Genomic DNA, 20,901 nt, shown 5'->3' with positions numbered 1-20,901 from the left:
TTCAAATTCAAAACTTAATTTAACATATAAATAAATAAAGTATAAAATTTATACTACTGTGGCCTGACTAATAAATGGACATTCACATTTAACATTAGAAAATTCTAAAACAAATTATCCTATTCACCTTATTATATCAGATAAAATTAATAGAGATATTTACTGACATTTATAATATATTACTAACATATTCATGTTTTCATTATTTTATGGCCACATAGCATTTTATTATTTCATTATATATATATTCAAGTGTTCCTTTACTTCTCTGCTAGAAAGTGTTTAGAATAATTATATTCCTGTTGTAGTTACACTGCTGTGAACACTCAGGTTTACTTGAAACAGTGTTTATATATGTGAATATTTAAGTTAAGTTTCTACCAATGGAACTGTTCTGTTAAATGCTTAAGATATTTTTTAAATTGCAAAAAAGTGTAAATTATTTAATTACCTGGGTACAATTAGTTTATACATTGTTGGAACGTCTAGTATTCTACTTTAAAATATACTGCATGCACATGCAAAACAAAATCACTTTAGAGAAAATTGCAAGTTAATGTTTCTTACTCTGTTCTTCAATGGAAATAGAAATGAAAGGTACAATAAAAGGGTCAGTGATCTAAAGTTAAAATGCAATATCTTTTGAGAGCAAAAAATCATAAGCAAAGCACTAAGTAACCTCTTTATACTTCTGTGGCCTGACTAGTAAAATAAAACCTCAGGGTGGCTCTCAGAAGAACTCCCATTATGCTCTCCAATATTGTCTTATGTGAGGACTCGTGAATTTTTACATGATAGCTTGACCTAAAAACATTTTTAACAGCTTACAAATCATACTCCAACGTGTCATTTATATTTCGTTAGACTAAAAGGGAAAATCTGGTATTTCTAGGACTATTTAAATCAGTATTTTTCCTTATTTATTTATTTATTTAGTTATTGTTATACACATTGCACTGTTCCACATTTCTTTTGTTTCCAGATTTGGCCTCTTTGCAAGGATTGGGGCGGGGGAACTCTAATCAATTGTCTTTTAAGTCTTTTTCCTAGGGAAAAAACACAACTAAACTGTCTAAGATCATTCATTCAACTGAAAATTTATTTCCAAAATATTTTTAATATTCTACACCCCAATTAACAATGCCTACGAGTTCTGACACACTCCTCTCTCCTTAATATTTAGGATATAAGCTTTTTTCCTTAACTATTCTATTCATTGTATCATTTGCTGTCTTGTGTGTTTCAGTGTTTTAATTTTTTTTTAATTAAGCTCTTCTGTTTTCATTATATGCTCATCTAAATGACAGTACAGACAAAAGGTTGATATCATCTAAATTTAAGAAGCAAAATTTCTTATTTCTTTTGAAAAGCCTTACAGGAATATTTCTTAAGGTTGGTTTTAATCTGTAGATAAGTTTGGGGAAAACTGACATCTTAGTAATGTTTTCTAATTCGTGAACATTGTGTATATCTTTGTCATCTTTAGCTTTTTTTTTTTGGTGGATTTTATTTTTATAAGTGTGTTTTTGGATATATTATTTATTTATTTATTATTTTTTTAAACTTCTATGGATAACTTTAGAAACACTTGTATCTTATTTAAATTCCAGTTAATTAGCATATGGTGTCAGGGGTATAATTTAGTGTTTCATCACTGACATACAACACCAGTGCTCAGCACTCCCAGTGCCCTCCTTATTCCCCTTCATTCATTTAGCCTATGTGCCTGCCCACTTCCCTTAAAACAATCCTCAATTTGTTCTCTACAGTTAAGAGTCTCTTTTATGGTTTGACTCTCTATTTACTTTCTATGTGCATCTGTTTTGTTTCTTAAGTTCCACATATGAGTGAAATTATATAGTATTCGTCCTTCTCTGACTGACTTATTTCGCTTAGCATAATACACTCTAGCTCCATCCATGTCATTGCAAATGACAAGATTTCATTCTTTTTTACAGTTGAGTGATATTCCAGATTGAGTAATAGTCTATTCTCAACTCTTTTATATACCTCCTCTTCTTTATCCATTCACCAGTCAATGGGCATGTAAGCTTTTTCCATAATTTGGCTATTGTTAATAGTGCTGCTATAAACGTCGGAGTGCATATATCACTTTGGCTTAGTGTTTCTGTACACTTTTAATTTATTTTCAAGAATTGACATTTTGTTGATAGTATTTAGGAAGAAATTAATTATAAGGCTATACATGCATAGAATTATATATGTATAATGTGTAGACAATATACATCTATTTATTTGTGTGTGTTCCCTTTCTGGGAGAAAGAAAGGGGTCATGCTTTACCATAATTATATGCTAATTTACAGCATTAAGACATTATATTTCAAAAGTAAATTAAAATACCATTTACTAACATCATTAATTCATCGATCAAAATCTTCCTTTGAATATTCTTTTAATAAGATTTGTAATTTAATATTGGAAATAGAAATATTCAAAAGGACCAGCTCCTCCTCCTGAGAAACGTTTCATTTTATTTTTTTGTACATATGTATGCTTGAAAAATACATGAAATGCTTACCTGTTCTTCTATGATCATTCAAAAATAAAAGGGGATATACAATGTCTTATGTATTTTTTCAATATTCTTGTCATATTTATCTGAAAATGTTAATAGTATATATTCGATCCTTGATTCATTTCCACTTGTATTATCATCATATCAAGGAAGCATATTGGCTTATATCTTAATTTGTCTTGCCACATCTTAACCTGATACTTGTATAAGTTTTACTTCTTTCTCTGAGAGCCTCTTGATGACTCTCTGTGATTGTAGCACATCGCTATATAATCTTACATTTCTTTTTTTTTATTTAAGATTTTATTTATTTATTTGATAGACAAAGATCACAAGTAGGCAGAGAGGCAGGCAGAGAGAGGAGGAAGCAGGCTCACGAGGAGCAGAGAGCCCGATGCGGGGCTTGATCCCAGGACCCTGGGATCATGACCCGAGCCGAAGGCAGAGGCTTTAACCCACTGAGCCACCCAGGTGCCCCTTACATTTCTGAGAATGTCCCAGTTACTGCCATTCCTATTTCCTGTTTAGATGAACATAAACTGTGGTTCTTTATGTAGTGATGTATTCTGTTAGCCACATAAAACTACATACAGACATAATTATTGAGCTTCTGTCAAGAAGGCATTCTATTCTATGAACATAAAAAAAATTACAAAAAGTTATTTTATACCATTTGTGGTTTCTCATTTTAAAGTATGTTGCCATTGCAAGTTTCAATATTTCTAATCCTTGTTGTAGGCACTATTATTAGAAATTATGAAAAAGGGGGAAGGAACAAGATACAGGATACATACAAGATATGTGTACTAGTTAAGAATTTTGCCTTAAAAGGTAAACCTAGGTTTGAATTCATTTGTCTATCTTTCCTGTTGTGGAAACTTGGACAACATTTTAAATCTCTCTCGATGTTTCAATATCTATAAAGTAGAGATAAGAAAAGTATTAAATTTATTACTTTGAGAATTATTAGAGACAATAAATGTAAAATGTTTAGCACATTGCTTACCTAAAAATATTACTTGTGTTTTATTTTTAGCCATTATTCAAAAGGACTTTATCAGAGTCTCCTGAACAGATTTAATTTTATTTCAGAAACTAGATGTCTGGGAGATTTATCAGTTTATCCTTTCCTGTATAACAAATTACCACAAAACCCTAAGGTTTTAAACAATCAGCTTACTTACTCATAATCTTGTCAGTAGTGTGGGATGAGTTTAAATGGGCAGTTCTCCTGTGAGTTCTGTCTGGGATCATTGGTAAGCCATAGTCATCTTGTGACTCTACTGTTACTGGATATTCTAAGATGGATTTAGATGTTTGGTGATCATTGTTGGTGTCAATTGGTAGTCAGATGACAGTTCTAGAGGAAACTCAGCTAATATAGTCCTCCATGTGCTCTGTAATCCTCCAATGGAGTGAATAGAGATTATTTGCATGGCGGCTTGAAAACAGATTGCCAGGGGGGCAAGAGTGGAAACTTCTGGTCCTCTTCAGGTGAGCATCTGGATTCCCACAATATATGTCTTCCTCCTTTTGTCTTTGACACAACTCACAAGACCAACACTTATTCTGTGAGGTGGAGAAATAACCTTCATCTCTTGCTGAGAAGGGCAGCAAAGTTAAAAAAGGAATTTGTAGCTATTTTCTATTTCAATTAAATACACAGGCTTTATTTCACAGAATATGTACCCTGAACTCATTATGCTAACAAAGTAATTGTCAGTCTACTTGACACAGTAGAGAGTTAAGAAAATCTAGGTTTTATTTTTCTATTAAAAAATAATCTCATTTACATCTGCAAGGATTTTTTTCATGGAATTATTTTTAACAGTGTAGTTGTATACAATATAATTGTATGAAAATCACTGAAAGGTTTTACACATGAATAGTAATAAACCAATACTATTTAACATTCTGACCCAATAAATTTTCCTTATGTTTATATAAGTGTTTACTTTTAGATAATGACAGTATGTTTTCTGACAATTGTATTTTTGTGCTCTGTGTTGATCTTTTTTTTTTTCTGATTTTTCTAGTATAAATTACCCATTTTAAAAAGTTTTTATATAAAATCCAGTTAGTTAACATACAGTGTAATATTAGTTTCAGGTGTACAATAATAATTCAATACTTCCAAACATCAGCTGGTTCTCATCAGGAAGGGTTTACTCCTTAATCCCCATCACCTATTTCACCCATCCCCCCACCTGCCTCCCCTCTGATAACCTCCAGTTTGTTCTCTATAGTTAAGAGTCTGTTTCTTGGTTTGTCTCCCTCTCTCTTTTTTCCTTTGCTTGTTTGTTTGGTTTCTTTAATTCCACATATGAGTAAAATCATGTGGTATTTGCCTTTCTCTGACTGAGAAAATGAAACTACTTTTAATACTTATATTATTTCACAATTTTAACTATAATGCTTTTTATTAAAATCTGAAGAATATGAATTTTTCAGTAACTTAATTATTAATGGATACTCATAGCCAACATATTATTTAAATATCCTTTTAATTTTTCAGACTCTCTAAATTTGTCTTCTGTACACTTGAGATTATACCACATATTAACTTGTATATCTTACTGTTCTTTAAAGGCACTTTTAACGTTCTACATATTTCTCTGTTACAGCACTTTCATTGTTGTAATTCTGCATTGATCAATACATCTTGCTTTCACTACATCGAAAGTTTTCTCTGTAAAGACTGTATTTACTATATGATCATCATTGCTCCCTGTGCCCTATACAACATAGGAGCATGAAACATATATATTTCTAATAAATGTTGAAAGAAAAGGAAAATTGAGTACTTTAAAACTCACTTTTTCTGTTGAAACTTGAAAGCAACTTTTATTGACTTAAAAAAGAAATGTTTGCTCATTAGCAAGCATCTGGTGGTCACGGAATAATGGTCACAGTTCTCCATAATGAAAGAATAATGAGTAACTAAATGGTTTAGGCTTGTAATGTACTTCTCAGCACCAGGGGACAAGCTGCTATTTGTTTTCCTGTAACTTGGTGTTGAATGGGAGGTTCATGAGGGTGATTGGCTTTTTTATCTTTTTTTGGTAACAGGACAGAGTCATTACTACCTTTTTATTGTTCTCCTTTTCTTGTCAAGGGCTAGTCTCTTGACTCCTTACATTCGTTACTTTTTCCATTTACTAGCTGTGATCAAGGAGAAATCAGACTAGGTATGCCTTGTGCACTTGAGCTTTCCATACCCTGTTTACCAAAACACAAACTGATTTAGCCTTTGACATGCTTTTTTTGCTCACCAGAAATGTGACAGAGTTGGTAGCTCTAAGGAGCTCCAGATGTTATAGCATGAGAAAAGATTAAGGCCACAGGACACTATGTCCAATTTGAGCTTCTAGTCTTGGAAATCCCTGCCAAAAACAATGAGAACATGTTTTTGCCTTCATGAATGTTTTAAATCATTATGATGTCAGACAATAGTGTCTGAAAAATTGTATCACAGACTATATATTTTTGTTTAGTAAAAAAGAATGGGGTAAATGGTATCCAAGATTTTAAAAAAATAAAAGAATCATTTTAGAGTCGTGTATCAGCCTTATGTGCCAACCATTTAGGAGTCTGTGAATCATTGGGTTATTTTTCTCTTAATAATTTTTTATGTAAACATTGGTTTTGGTTTCTCCTGGACAACAAGGCTGGATAAAGAGCTTAGAAAAACACCTCCCATCCTATCTTAATTCTTCTTACGTTGCAATATTTTATAATGTCAGTATAGCTAACAGTTCCATGTAGTGCATATATAGACAGTACACTGTGAAAAAGTCCCATCCACATTACACAATCATGGGTGATTTTAACTTTGCTATATTATGGTTAAATGATCAGCTATTCTCATACACCTTAAGTGAACATATTCCTAGAAACAAAAACAAAGAATCAAAACAAAGGAAACACGAAAATCTTAAATTTATTTTTATATTATATTATGGAACTGAGCAGTAGGTAACTTAAAGAGGCAAGACAGACTTTATTCAAGTCTGTTGCAATAGGGAAGAGAGTTTGAACTCAGTTTCACTAAAACAAAGGGTGGACGAATTTTAAGCACTGCAATGAGCTAATAGAAAAGTACTAGACTATCAGAGGAGAGGTTGACAATATGATCAGGCCATTAGTATTTATAATTGGTGCTTTTAGAAGTAAGGCTCCAATTCTCCATTAAGACAAGAAAAAAAAAAAAAAAGACTCTTTTTTGAGGATTACATTTCAAAGATGACTCCCCAGCTCTTGAGAAGGACAATTCTGAGTTGTAAAACTGGAATGAAGCAGAAAGTTTTATAACTCAAAGGAGCTGAGAAAGAATTGTTATTGCAAGTTTTTGAAAATAAATGATTTAAGAAAAGGGAGGAAACCAGTCTAAACTTTAGTCAAGCTGAAGGGGATATTAAGACCATCTTGTTTAATTATAACTGCTACTTTTTAAGTAGCACACATAAAAAGGACACATACCACTAATCGATTACATAGGACAACTAAAAATAAGATTAAAATGCAGTTTTTAGAAAAACATTATTGAGTCATATTCACTTATTTTTAGTATTTTTATCTACAACCTAAAGTATTTTCTTTTAAAAGTTGCATTACTGGGGCGCCTGGGTGGCTCAGTGGGTTAAGCCTCTGCCTTCGGCTCAGGTCATGGTCTCAGGTCCTGGGATCGAGCCTCACATCAGGCTCTTTGCTCAGCAGGGAGCCTGCTTTCCCCTCTCTCTCTACCTGTCTCTCTGCCTACTTGTGATCTGTCTGTCAAATAAATAGATAAAATCTTTAAAAAAAAAAGTTGCATTACTATAAAAAACTGAAATTTGCTTTATTTAGACCTTCCTATAAAATTTAGGATCACAAATAATTAGATAGAAAAAGTTTACACAGAATATTATAAAGTTTATTACTCTTGAATCTTGTAATCAGAATATATGCATTATATGTCAAAATTATTTCAAAATTTAAAATTATAATTATGTACATAATAATTTCTGTAGACTTTTACCTCATGAAACTATCATATTAGCATTTCTTATAAACCTGGTAGCTCATAGAAGAAAATAGATATTATCTAATTTATAAATAAACTGGTCAAAGGATTTATGTATTGATGTATATATAACACCACTGATATAACATCAATATACATATACTGATGTATATATAACATCATGGTATTATATATAAACTCATGCCCATAAATCCATTTGCTGCTGTATTAAATACTAATAGTGAGAACAATATAATGGCCTCAAAATACTTAGTATACATTTAGTTGTTATTATATGCTAGACATTCTTTTTAGTAATTTATGTGTATTTGAAATAGGTGTTCTTTTTATTGGTGACGAAATTGAGGGACAAGGAAGTCTAAAAAATTTCCAAATCTGCTAAATGGCAGAGAAAGTGTCTATCTTATAACTGAATTAGAAATCATTTTTATATCCCCAAAATGATCTCCATGTATTATATATTTGCATGAATGATGTCACTAATTGTTCGTTTGCTCATTCTGAAGTCATGGATTTTACATTTGACTTCTTTCTATATTTTATGACCCATCTCCAACCAACTACTAAGTCTGATTGATTCTATCATCTTAACAAGCTCTCAGCTCCATTCATATTTTACTACCCTCTTGCATTTAATAAAATCCCAGCTCTTGACTGTATCTTTAAAAAAAATATTTTATTTATTTATTTATTTGACAGAGAGAGAGAGAGAGAAATCACAAGGAGGCCGAGAGCAGGCAGACAGACAGGGAGAAGCAGACTCCCCTCCGAGCAGTGAGCCTTGATGCGGGGCTCAATCCCAGAACCCCGGGATCATGACCTGAACCAAAGGCAGAGGCTTAATCCATTGAGCCACCCAGGCGCCCCTCTTGACTGCATTTTTACAACAGTTTGTGCATTTTTAGCACAAACACATTTATTTACTAACCCAAGGGATGATCCTAATTAAATCAACACTTCAAAATAGTTGCATGTAAAATGTTTGTGATAAAGATAACTGAACACAGTAATGGAAAAAAAAAAAAAAGCAGTATGGAGATTTGCTCATTGAACTGAGCTTGCTCATCCTCACAGCTAATTCCTATCCAAAATGATGATGGAATTTTTACTCTACTTTTTCATAAACCCGAGTACAGGTGACATTGTTCATGACGCATTCCACCACTAATTTCCCATTTTCCAATTTTCTTGTGATTGTGCTTTCCTTCCCATCCCATTCCTGATGTTGAACCAATGCACCGTCTGTGAAGTTGCAGACCGTCTGAGTTTTTCTGCCATCAGCTGTAGTTTCTTCAAACCTCTCTCCCAGGTTACATGAAAACTGGGTTGTTTTCAAAGTGCTCTCAGTTTTTATGGTGAGGTTTTTGCCATCAGAAGAGATGATACAATCTGGTTTGGCCATTGCACCCACTTTTCGCAGAGCCATTCCCACTACTTCCTTCATGTATTCGTCAAAGCCTTTGCTCTCCACTAAGCGCCATCTTCCTACCAGCTGCTGAATGGTGGCCATGGTGGGTGCGGGCGGGCCGGCCGAGCGAGCTGAGCTGAATCTTCTTCCTCCATTCTTGTAACTTTTCCCTTTCATTAATTACTTCAAAGATATTTAATTTAAACTGTATGCCAGGAAATTAATCTTTGTTGGATAACAACTGTTGCGCTGTTCTTGGCCTACATATTGGCAAATGCTTTGGAGTAATAACAGAGAATATGGGTCAAAGGACACAGTGATGGGAGAGTGTTTGCAATTTAAAAAGCAGAGTTAAGAAAAATCTGACTGAGATATTGAGATCTGTGCAAAAACCTAAAGCATCGAGGGAATGACCCAGGGGAATAATGTGATTCCAATAGAAGGGACAATCGAAGTCCACTGTTAGACAATGAAATGACTTAATAATACTTAAATCTTATCAGAATGTTGCAAATCTTAGTTGCATATTGCAATAAGACCAGAGGGGATGTCAGGACTAATCTAAATTAAAAACAGGAGTCTAAACTTATCCTGTTGAAAATAAGTGAAGAGACTTCTCTGCCTTTCTTTTTCTTGGAGCAATAATTTAACTAACTATAAATTCTCAGTAATGTTAATCTAAGTAAACTTTTGAATTCTTTTTGTCCCTGAAAATATATTTAAATCTTTTTTTTTTTTTTTTTTTTTTTTTTTTTTTTTAGATAAACCTCTTGAGTTTAAGACCTGGTAGTCTTTCTTCAGGATCTGAGCACCATCTCTTTGAAATTATTTGAAAAAACAAAAACAATGAAAACAATACCCCATCTTCCAGTTTTTGTGGGAAACTAAGTACCTAATTTGAAGCACAAGTTATTAAAAATTACTACCTGTTCTAAAGATATGAAAAATTTATTTTTCCTATGGATAAGCAAATTAGCAAAATAGATACCCCTCTCAGTTACCAGATGAATCTAAGATAAACTGTGTCTAATAAATGGTTCCATCAGTTTGTCTTACTTTGATGACTAGTAATTGTTTATCATGAGAACCTGAATGCAATGGGTTGTATCTATTTGGTTATTTATTTATTTATTTATTTAGAAGATTTTATTTATTTATTTGACAAAGAGAGAGATCATAAGTAGGCAGATAGTCAGGCAGAGAGAGAGGAGAAAGCAGGCTCCCTGCTGAGCAGGGAGCCCAATGTGGGGCTTGATCCCAGGACCCTGGGATCACTACCTGAGCTGAAGGCAGAGGCTTACCCCACTGAGCCACACAGGCACCCCTCTATTTGGTTATTTAAAGGGGTGTGATTTCTTCTGTCTTTGCAATCACTTAGAAGAGAGCTTATCATTCATATAACATTCTAGCTTATATGTTCATTTAAATTAATAAAGCAGATAGGCAAATGACAAATAACATTTGAAAATATGCTCAACATCATATATCAGGAGGAAATGCAGATTAAAACAACGATGAGATGCACTGCACACCCACTAAAATGGCCAAAATCCAAAATGCTGATAAACCTCAAATGCTATTGAAAATATTAAACAACACGAACTCTCATTCACTACTGGTGGGAATGTGAAATGACATGGTCACTGTAGAAGACAGTTTGTTGGTTTCGTAACAAAACTTAAAATACTTTTCCAATAATCACACTTCCTGCCATTTACCCAAATGGATTAAAAATTACATCAAGACAAAAACTTGCACACAAATATTTATTGCAGGTTTATTCACAGCGCCAGAACTTAGAAGCATCCAAGATGCCCTTCAGTTTGTTAATGGATAGATTAACCTTCAGTACTTCAGACAGTGGACTATTATTTAGTGTTAAAATAAATAATCCATTTCTTTTGATGGCTGCATAGTATTCCATTGTGTATATATACCACATCTTCTTGATCCATTCATCTGTTGATGGACATCTAGGTTCTTTCCATAGTTTGGCTATTGTGGACATTGCTGCTATAAACATTCGTCAAGCTGTGCAAAGGCATGGAGGAGACATAAGTGCATATTACTAAATAAAAAAGCAAATCTGAAAAGGCTATAGATGATCTGATTCCAACTATATGACATTCTTGAGAAGACAAAACCATTGAAACAGCAAAAGGAGCAGTGGTTGCTAGGAGTTAGGGAGTAGGGATAGATGAATAGCCAGAGCACAGGTGATTGTTAGGGCATTTCTCCAAAGAAATGAAAACCTAACACTCATACAAACATCTCTCTATGAATGCTTTTAGAAACTTTGTTCACAACTGCAAAATCAGAAGGCCACCCAAATGTCCTACCATTGGCAAATGCAAAAATAAACTGTCATGCATCCATGCAATGGAATATTACTTAATAAGAAGGAAAAAACTGTTGAATATTCAGCATGATGCTTTTTAAATGTATCCTAATTCATGGAAGCCTTCTGTGCCTGCATACTATATGATGCCATTTTTAAAATCTAATTCTACAATAGACAAAATTACTGGGAGAAGAAACAGATCACCAGTTGCCATTGGTCCAAAGTGGGGAAAGGTTTGACTGGAAAGGGTGAGCACAAGAGAGATTTTTTGAGGGAGTGATGGAACTACCTCTATTTTTATTGGGCATATGGTGATATGACTCAGTACTTCTATCAAAAATTCATAGAATTACATACATATACATGTAAGAAAGTGAATTTATAATAGATAAGTTAAATACATACATTCACAAATATACAGAGAAATAAAGTAGGTTCTTTGTGTCCACATTTCCTATTTTTAAGAAAAAGCTGTAAATTATTTTTTACCTGTTGATAAATAATTATGGTGTATATTTTATTTTATTTTATTTTATTTTATTTTTTAAAGATTTTATTTATTTATTTGACAGAGAGAAATCACAAGTAGGCAGAGAGCCAGGCAGAGAGAGAGAGAGAGGAGGAAGCAGGCTCCCTGCCGAGCAGAGAGCCCGATGCGGGACTCGATCCCAGGACCCTGAGATCATGACCTGAGCCGAAGGCAGCGGCTTAACCCACTGAGCCACCCAGGCGCCCCAATGGTGTATATTTTAAACAAGGCATATCCACAGGTAAAATGCAAAGTTCATAGGCTATTAAATTGTAGCATTCTTCTTGAACATTGTATTTCAGTCACTTTTATAAATGTACTCTCTTAAGAACAAGTTTTTATTTTAAGACTGTTTTGTTCACCTTATATACTGAGTATCTAACACAGTGTTTCAAAAATTGTGAGTGAAGGTCAGGGTATGGGTATCTGTATGCATTGACTCTAGAAGTGCACACACAAATAACTTTATCAAACAGCTATTGGCAAGAAGAGAGAACCTGTGGTCAGGTGAAAAGGCAGGCAGGGGAACTCTTCGCTTCATAGTGTTTTGTGTATTTTGAGTTGTATATTATGATTTAATAAAGCAATAGGATTTTATTTCAAAAATGTAGTTGGGAATGGACCTCACTCAAACTACAATCTTAATGCCATCTCGCACATATTGAACTGAGTTTTGAGAAGGACGATGACTATGTGGCAGAAGTCTAGAACTAAGAAATCTATCCAGATCATAGAACACTATACATTACATTGCACTTTTAAGAAACTTCGAGCAGAGAAGAAGGATTAGTAGAAGTGAAAGCATGTGTAAACATAAGGATGTGGAGACAGAAGCCCGATGACAAAGGGATTTATATGCCATGCTAAATTGCTCCTATTTCAGCTTGACGGTAATAGGACATCACTGAAGCATGCTATGTGAAAATGCCATAATCTGGTTTGCCTTTGATAATGATCCATCCATGGCAAAATGGATGGCTATGTTATAGTAGCTTCAGTGAATGACAGGAAGATTAATTTAAAATATATTATAAAAAACAAATAAATAGAGTAAAATATATGGAAAAGTCCAGTTGTTGTTCAAAGACAACAGACCAAGTTGTTAAATTAGCAGCATTACATATAGTTAGTTAACTAATGTGTTTATTCTAACATTTTAAATGTCATTATGAGACAAAATACAAAGAAAATTAAAATTTTTTAATTTGTGCCAAATTTTGGAGCTATAGAAATGCCTTAACTTCAATGTATTAAATTACAGCAATTGGTTTATTCAGAGGGTTTTGTTTCATTGGTTTCTGAAATTCAACTTAATGTGTTTAGGATTAGGCTATTGAATTATGCATGTTATATCTATATATCTCCCTAAATGTACATTTATATACTTATGTATGTATCTATAGATATATATTTTAACAATCTAGTCATTGTTGTAGTACTTTAAACTTTCTTTTAATGTTTGCTTTATAAAAGTTCTGGGGAAATTTGAACAAGTCAGTCAGAATCTATGAAGACATGTATGCTTCTCTGCACTTTCCTCCTATCCTGTATTTATCCTCGCTCTCTCCATTCTGTCATGCTGCCCAGATACGTTTCTTCTGGTTTCTGTAGCTACAGTTGAAAATGTTTTATGCAACCACTGACTGAGAAACATTTCCACCAAGAAGAACTGGAGGGAGTAGTTTCTTCCACTACAAACAGTTTAAGTCATTTTGTATCCTCTTACATGTACCAGCACTTTTTATAGGTCTTTCCAGACTGAAGGGAATATGAGATCAGTTTTCAATATATATATATATATATATATATAAATATATATATATTTATATATATATATATATATATATATACCAAATTTCCCTATAAGCATGATGTTCCCACTAAATATGAAACGTTCCATGTCTTTAATAGCATAAATAGTCTGGGAGACCCCTGGTGGGAAAATATTGGTTTCCAAAAGGCCCATGCTGTGTTTCAGATTAAACCACCTACCAAAGTTCTATGCAAAATGGGGCAACTTTTGGTGCATGCATTAAGGTACCAATAACCTTTCTACATTAGAGCTCCTTATTACTCTTGTACTTTGGTATCCTTCCAGGGGGCCAGAAAATGTGAATAAGACTTTCTGTGGAATAAATCCCTGTAATGTCTACTATGTAGGAGATGACAATTCATCACCAGAAAAAATGTAAACACAAATGCATGTGGAGCAAATTGCTTCTGAGGGCCTGAGGTTTGATGTCCTTAACTGTCAAGGATTTTCTTGTTAAAACTTTGGTAAAGTTAAGGTTGAGAGAGAGTAAGAGGCAAACAGATTGACTGACTGACCGACTGACTTAATTTTAAAATTTTAGGAACCTTGTCCTGAATCATATATTCCTGTTATTTGGTTTTGTTTGCCTCTTTTCATGAAGCAGTTACCCTGCTGCTCAACGTTAACAGGTAATTCCCGTTTCCTAACAGTTGACAACTGATTTCATCTTATTTGGAAATTGAGAATCTCTTTGATATGTTTATATTTTTCTTTAATTAAAAAGCGCAATCATGAATTTTCAAATTTACAATTTGAGTACATTTAAATAAATTTCACTTAGTACATTCTGCCTCCAGCCAGAAAGTAGAAGAGAAACACTGAATTCTCATGTATAAGTATTTATGTTTTTCTCTCTTGACATCATATTTGGTTCTTGCTTGAATACTCACTCAGAATTTCTCATCTTTGTTGGAAAAATAGAGTTGAATCTTTTTGATTAAATTAAAGTAATAATGACATTTTGTGAAATAATCATTTTACAAGGATAAAAGAGTATTATTACAAGGACAAAAGAGTATGATACAGAAGAATATTATAGAAGTCTATGATGGGTTGTTTATGGGGATCTAAGAAATGGAATATGAAGCAGGGGGAAGTCAAGGGAGAGCAATGAGAGACTGAACATAAATTGGAAAAGTTTTAAGAATTTTTTTTTTTATCTCTTGCACCATTTATTCACTTTTTCCCTCTCTCTCATCACAACATTGGACTTTAAGGGATATATCTGTAGTCTAACCAAGTACACCTGTTACTCTCTTGGGGCATCGGGAGTGTCTTTCAGAGAGACTGAATTTAATTCTCTGGGTACCTTTTGGTGCATTCTTTTTTTGGAGATATATATAAATAAATATATATTTATTTGTTTGAGAGAGAGACAATGAGAGAGAGCATGAGAGAGGAGAAGGTCAGAGGGAGAAGCAGACTCCCCGTCGAGCTGGGAGCCTGATGTAAGACTTGATCCCAGAATTCTTGGATCATGACCTGAGCCGAAGGCAGTTGTTTAACCAACTGAGCCACCCAGGTGCCCTGATATATATATGTATGTGTATACACACACACACACTCACACAAAATGTATTATATATACATATAATGTATTATTTATTTATATATTTATAATGTATAAAAATGTAATTGTAATGTATAATTATATAATTATGCATTACATACATATAATTAATCATATACATATAATGTATTTTTATTTATCTCAGCGGTACAGGTCTGTGATTCCTCAGTCTTGCACAATTCACAGCACTCACTATAGCACATGCCCTCCGCAGTGTTCATTACCCAGCCACCCCATCTTTCCCTCCCACCCCTCTCCCCCTCCAGTTTGGATGAAAAAGTAGGAAAAATATTTTTGAGGAACAAATACCATAATATTATAAACTTGGGGAGACACATAATGACTATTAGGCAATCTAATTTTAGCTCTTTCTGGAAAATTTTAATAAAATTTTAAATTATGTGGATGTGTTTTGGATGAATGAGAAATGTCTGGGATGGTACCAAAAATTGAGAACTTCCTATTAACTTGACTGTATTTATTAAATGCTGCTTTAAAGCTTTGTGTTTGTGTTTTATGTTAATAAAAATAATAAAGTATTTAAAAGTCTATAAATGACAAAATGGGAACTGTAAAAGGGCAAATTCATTGTGAAAATTCAAAAATCAAAAGATATAGAGCTTATTTCAGTGTCCCTGAATGGCTCATAAATATATATGAATACCCACACACACACACACACACACAAAATGTATTATATATACATATATATATGTATATATATATACATATATATATGTATATATATACAGCGTTCAATACTTTTAACCCTGTTAGTTCATGGACATGTGAACTTTGGAGCTTTATTTTACCTTTCCTAGTGAAAAAGATCATTCAGTGCACTTTTAGGAATTATTTCTACACAGAACCCCTACTGCCTGTCAAGTCAATGACATTATTGTAACTTCTCATAAAAATAAAAATAAACAAACAAACAAACAAAAACTATTACTTTCCTTTACAGCTCTAATATCAGCTATAATTTTTCATCTATTTACTCTGTATCTCTGGAAACTCGGGGAAGTCAATGCTTTATTTCCCTTATTATATAATTTTTTATGAATTATTCTTTATTAAATTATTTCTTCAGTTATTTGAAATGTCTTTTTTAAGAGTTGATTTTTTCCAACTTGTAAGCATTGCGGATTAAGGCTATGGGCTTTTTCTCAAAAAGAGCTTGAGTCATATAATAAGATCTGCTGTGGTTTTATTTTTATAAATATCCTAAAATTTTAGCCTAAAATTTTAATTTTCATACGATTATATCAATACATTAGCTTTATAGGACTATGTATTACCTACAAATTAGGGTATGTTTCTAATATATTTTACATTAATGTAATACCTTTGGATCTAAAAATAGTTTAAATGTTGTGTTTTAGAAGTTTAATAAAGTAGAATTTAAAATTGGCACTCTTAGTTTGATAGTGTATGTGCAGTATCCTATTATTGTATATGTGCTGAAGTTTAATTGGAATTGTGGTTTTCAAAATAAATACATTTGTAGTTTAATTGATAATAAGAATATCAGTAATGAAAATATTTGGGAAAAAATGCATATTTCCAGTTAATTGTGCAGGAATTTTTCTTTGTGTAGCATCTATTTTTCTTTTTTGTTGTTGTTGTTGTTGTTATTTTCACTTAAACAATATAAATTTATAACATAAATAACTGTTAGTGTTAAACAGTTTAACTGTTTAAACAGTTTAACTATGTGATTTCACTTTACTCTTTTTTAATACAGTAACACAAAAAAGCATAAAATGCAATGAAACGTCTTTACTTAGCATTATGAAGCAGAAATTTTTTATAAACAATAATTTTTAAATTTATTATTACTAAAATTAGGTAATGTAAAAACCTATGGAGGGTGTTAACATGATAGTGTTTTCCAAGTAGTATCTCACCCAGTTATAAAAATTATTTGAATTAGGTACTTTATGCTGCCTGTTAAAATGATAAGGAGTTAATTATTGGGTTAGCAGAACCTAGCTTTTATTGGTTGGTATGTATTAACATCTGAGTGAGACCCAGAATTAATATTTTAAAAACCACAATACTTTCTATTTTGAAGAACACATGCAATTTTGTTGATTTATTATTATGGCATTACATATTTTAGAAATGTATAATCTAAGATAAGAAATAATAAATACCATGGATATAAGTTGAATGGGAAAGTATCTGTAATGAAACATATATTATCCTGAGACTCAAATACTTCATACATTTTTTCATTTGATTTTACTATGTAATATTTTTAATTGATGAAAATATGCCTCAAAGGTCCTTAAAATCTCTTAATTGTAAAAATTCAGTAGAAAGAATATGTACTATTATAAAATGCTTATATGTACACATATATAAAGAGAAAATTTTTTTTTTTTAAGATTTTATTTATTAATTTGACAGAGAGAAATCACAAGTAGACGGAGAGGCAGGCAGAGAGAGAGAGAGAGAGAGGGAAGCAGGCTCTCCGCTGAGCAGAGAGCCCGATGCAGGACTCGATCCCAGGACTCTGAGATCATGACCTGAGCCGAAGGCAGCGGCTTAACCCACTGAGCCACCCAGGTGCCCTAAAGAGAAAATTTTATAAGGCAATTTATTTTGTGCATTTATTCAAATCAAAAGGAATTTATTCAAGAAGTTTGTACTGTGAAATCTCAAAAGATAAGGAAGTAGGAAGTTAGAGCTCCTACATTAAGAATAATGATAGCAACTGAATTGTTCCAAATACTGGAGAGAAAAGGTTAACATTCTAAATAAGAAAAATATTTATAGTACAACATTATTCAGATTTATACTGTTTGCATATAAAAGGATATTACTAACCTTCATCACTTAAAACATACTTCCTTTTACAATGTTAGCATTGATCTATGACTTGCAATAAAAAAAGCTCATAATACATTGATGCTGACTAAAATATCTGAAAAGGAAATTTCTCTAAGTCTTATCATTATTACCTAAACTGAGAATTTTTATAAAATTTTTATAAAGAAGGTTGGAGCCCAACTTTGTTTTTCTAGGGAAAGCTCTATAAGAGGTGGGGTTGTGGTGTGAAGGTCTCTTATGATAACTTGAGTCACAGGATTAACTCTCATCCTACAAAGACACCAGTGATAGGAGCGCCTACATGGCTCAGCTATTTAAGCAAGGACTCTTGATTTTGGCTCAGGTCAGTCCTGGAATAAAGCCTTGTATTGGGCTCCATTCATTCAGCACAGAGTCTGGTGGTCCCTCACCCTCTGCCCCTCCTTCTGCTTCTTCCCTTGCTCATGCTCTCTTTTTCTCTCTCTCCCAAATAAATAAATGAATTATTAAAAAAAAATGCAAAGAAAAGACAAGACAAGACACCAGTGGAAAAACAGTAAGACAGACCAGTCTACTTAAGGTGAAGTAAGGGTTTTTATCATACTAAAGGTCATCCAGAACAAACCTAAACAGAAATGGCAAGAGCATAAAACTTTCTCTGCAAGGGTCATGAATGTGTGAGAGATTAAATACTAACCATTGTTTCTACAATATTTTTTTCTTTTCTTTACTTGATATGCCAATAAATACACAGCTTTTAAAGTTGTTTAATATGAAAAAAATAAAGTTAATATGTGTTATGCTCGAGTTTTCACGTACGAGAGACCACCAAGGAGCCTAGCACCGATGCAATCACACGAGGGTTTATTTGACAAACTTAAGCTTGGGCCCAAGTATACCCACCACAGTGGAGTAGGGACTTGGACCCCGAACCAGATTACAGTCAGAGTTTTTAAAGGCAGAGTAGGAGTGGACTTGGTGGTGGGTGAGGACAAAGGGGATTAGGGAGGATGTAAATCTCCAAGGATTTTTGGAAGCGAGGTCTCCAGGACCTTGAGGGGCTAGCTATTGTTGAGAGAAAGGTTATTTATTACCAATAATAAAAATCTTCTCATGAGACCTTTTAGATGTATATCAGTGGGCCATATACTTGGGAATGATTCTCAACACTATCTTGGCAGTTTAGAGAGAAAGTTTCCTAAAGGAATCACTAAAGAGACTTAAAGGATCCTGGTTGTGGGTAGGGGGTTGGTCAGTCTAAGATTGTCCTTAACAAAACCTCAAGGTGAGGGCAGATGAGTCCCCAGGGGAGAGCCACTCTGTCTGTTTCAAGGGCTTGTTAGTAGATAAGGAATTTTAATGATTTTCTTCTGCCTCTGTTTCCCACATCAGCTAAACTTCAGGTGGGATGGCCTTAATTTTCTCGGCCTCCACAATATGTAATTTTACTTTTTCTACATTATTGCTTTTTTCCCTCTTAAATGATATTAGTATTTCCCCTTTATATAACTTTGATAATGTTTCCTAAGAACATTGAAAGTTTTTCATAATGGTCTTTATCACCATATTTTGCTGTTGAAAGATTAGCAGCCACTCTGAATTTTGTTCTTTGGTTGTTAACCACTCTTCTTTCTCAATCTCTCTGCTTTTTACATCTCTCTCTGGATGATTTTTATTATCTTAAAAAAAAAACTGCATTTTGAAATGTTGCAAAAATATTTCTAATAATGGGAGACTTCTTTATTCTAAACTTGATTTACTCATTCAATGATCATTCTTGAGTTAACTTATTAAATATGAATTCACTTATTATCAAGCATCTGCTGTATGCTAGGCACTGTTATAGCTGCTGGGAATATAGCAATTAAAAAAGAATTCTTGTCATGTTGGATCTTACTTCTAATGGCAGAGAAAAAAAAATAATGATAAGTAAACAAAGAGAAACAATTTAGAAAATTTTTGATGGCAATAAATGCCAGGTAGAAAACAGAGAATGTGTATCATGTTAGGGTTGTTTGAAATTAAATTTGCATCAAATTTAAATGTGATGACTCAACAAAACCTCATGAAGAGGACGACATCTAAGTTAAAAGCTAAATAAGGTAAAGAAGTGATTCATTTAGTTTGGAAAAAGAAATAATTGTGCAAAACCCCCGATGCCACCACCTGTATGGCTGAGGATTTTTGCTGGGGGATAGAAATAAAGGGGTCAGATAACAAGGACGTGGACTGTAGGAGATTGTAGGATATTGAAGAGTTTGATTTTATTTTGATTGTGCAGAGAGGTTACTGGGTGATCTGGAGAGGAGAAGTCACATGAGATCCTGAGTATTCTGTATTTAACAGGAACACTGGCTATTTGTTGAATGAGAACGGGCTGAAGAGAGGAAATGTTTGTGCTATAAGGGAGTAAAAATTGGAAGGTTAATGTAATAATCCTGACAAGAGATGGTGGCAACAGAGGTAGTTCAAAAAAGTCCAATTTATGAACATGTTTTTAAACTGTGATAACAGGATTTGCAATCAATGCATTAATTGATTATATATTTTGCACCATGGTTTCTGTTCTGAATTTCTTTAAAGATTGATTGATTGATTGATTGATTGATTTGAAAGAGAGAATGAAAGTGGGACAAAGGAGGCAAGGAACAGAGGGAAAAAGAGAAAATCTTGAGCAGGCTCCATGCTGAGCAGGGAGCTCAATCTGGGACTGGATCCCAGGATCCTGAGATCATGACCTAAGCTGAAGCGACTCAACAGACTGAACCACCCAGGATCCTCTGTTCTGAATTTCTTACCTCCTATTAGTGTGTGTTGAATTTTTTGGTTTTAGCCTATTTTTTTTTATTTTTTATCTTATACACTC

At 33.2% G+C, this 20,901-nt stretch overlaps 1 protein-coding gene across 1 annotated transcript; it reads right to left on the bottom strand.

Annotated features, from left to right (window-relative positions):
- Positions 1-8,458: 8,458 nt before the first annotated feature.
- On the bottom strand, positions 8,459-9,102 carry LOC132010278 (fatty acid-binding protein 5-like). The gene has a single exon (XM_059388183.1). It carries the CDS (start codon positions 9,068-9,070, stop codon positions 8,666-8,668), a length of 405 nt encoding a protein of 134 aa, XP_059244166.1. The 5' UTR covers positions 9,071-9,102; the 3' UTR covers positions 8,459-8,665.
- Positions 9,103-20,901: the final 11,799 nt, after the last annotated feature.

Source organism: Mustela nigripes, chromosome 2, assembly GCF_022355385.1.
Source record: "Mustela nigripes isolate SB6536 chromosome 2, MUSNIG.SB6536, whole genome shotgun sequence".
Classification (NCBI taxonomy): Eukaryota; Metazoa; Chordata; class Mammalia; order Carnivora; family Mustelidae; genus Mustela; species Mustela nigripes.
The sequence above is the reverse complement of the archived record's forward strand: the minus strand, read 5'-3'. Positions and strand labels throughout refer to the sequence as shown.

Excerpts from the sequence above, each read along its gene's own strand:
- LOC132010278 (XM_059388183.1), bottom strand. The coding sequence starts at position 9,070 with ATGGCCACCATTCAGCAGCTGGTAGGAAGATGGCGCTTAGTGGAGAGC.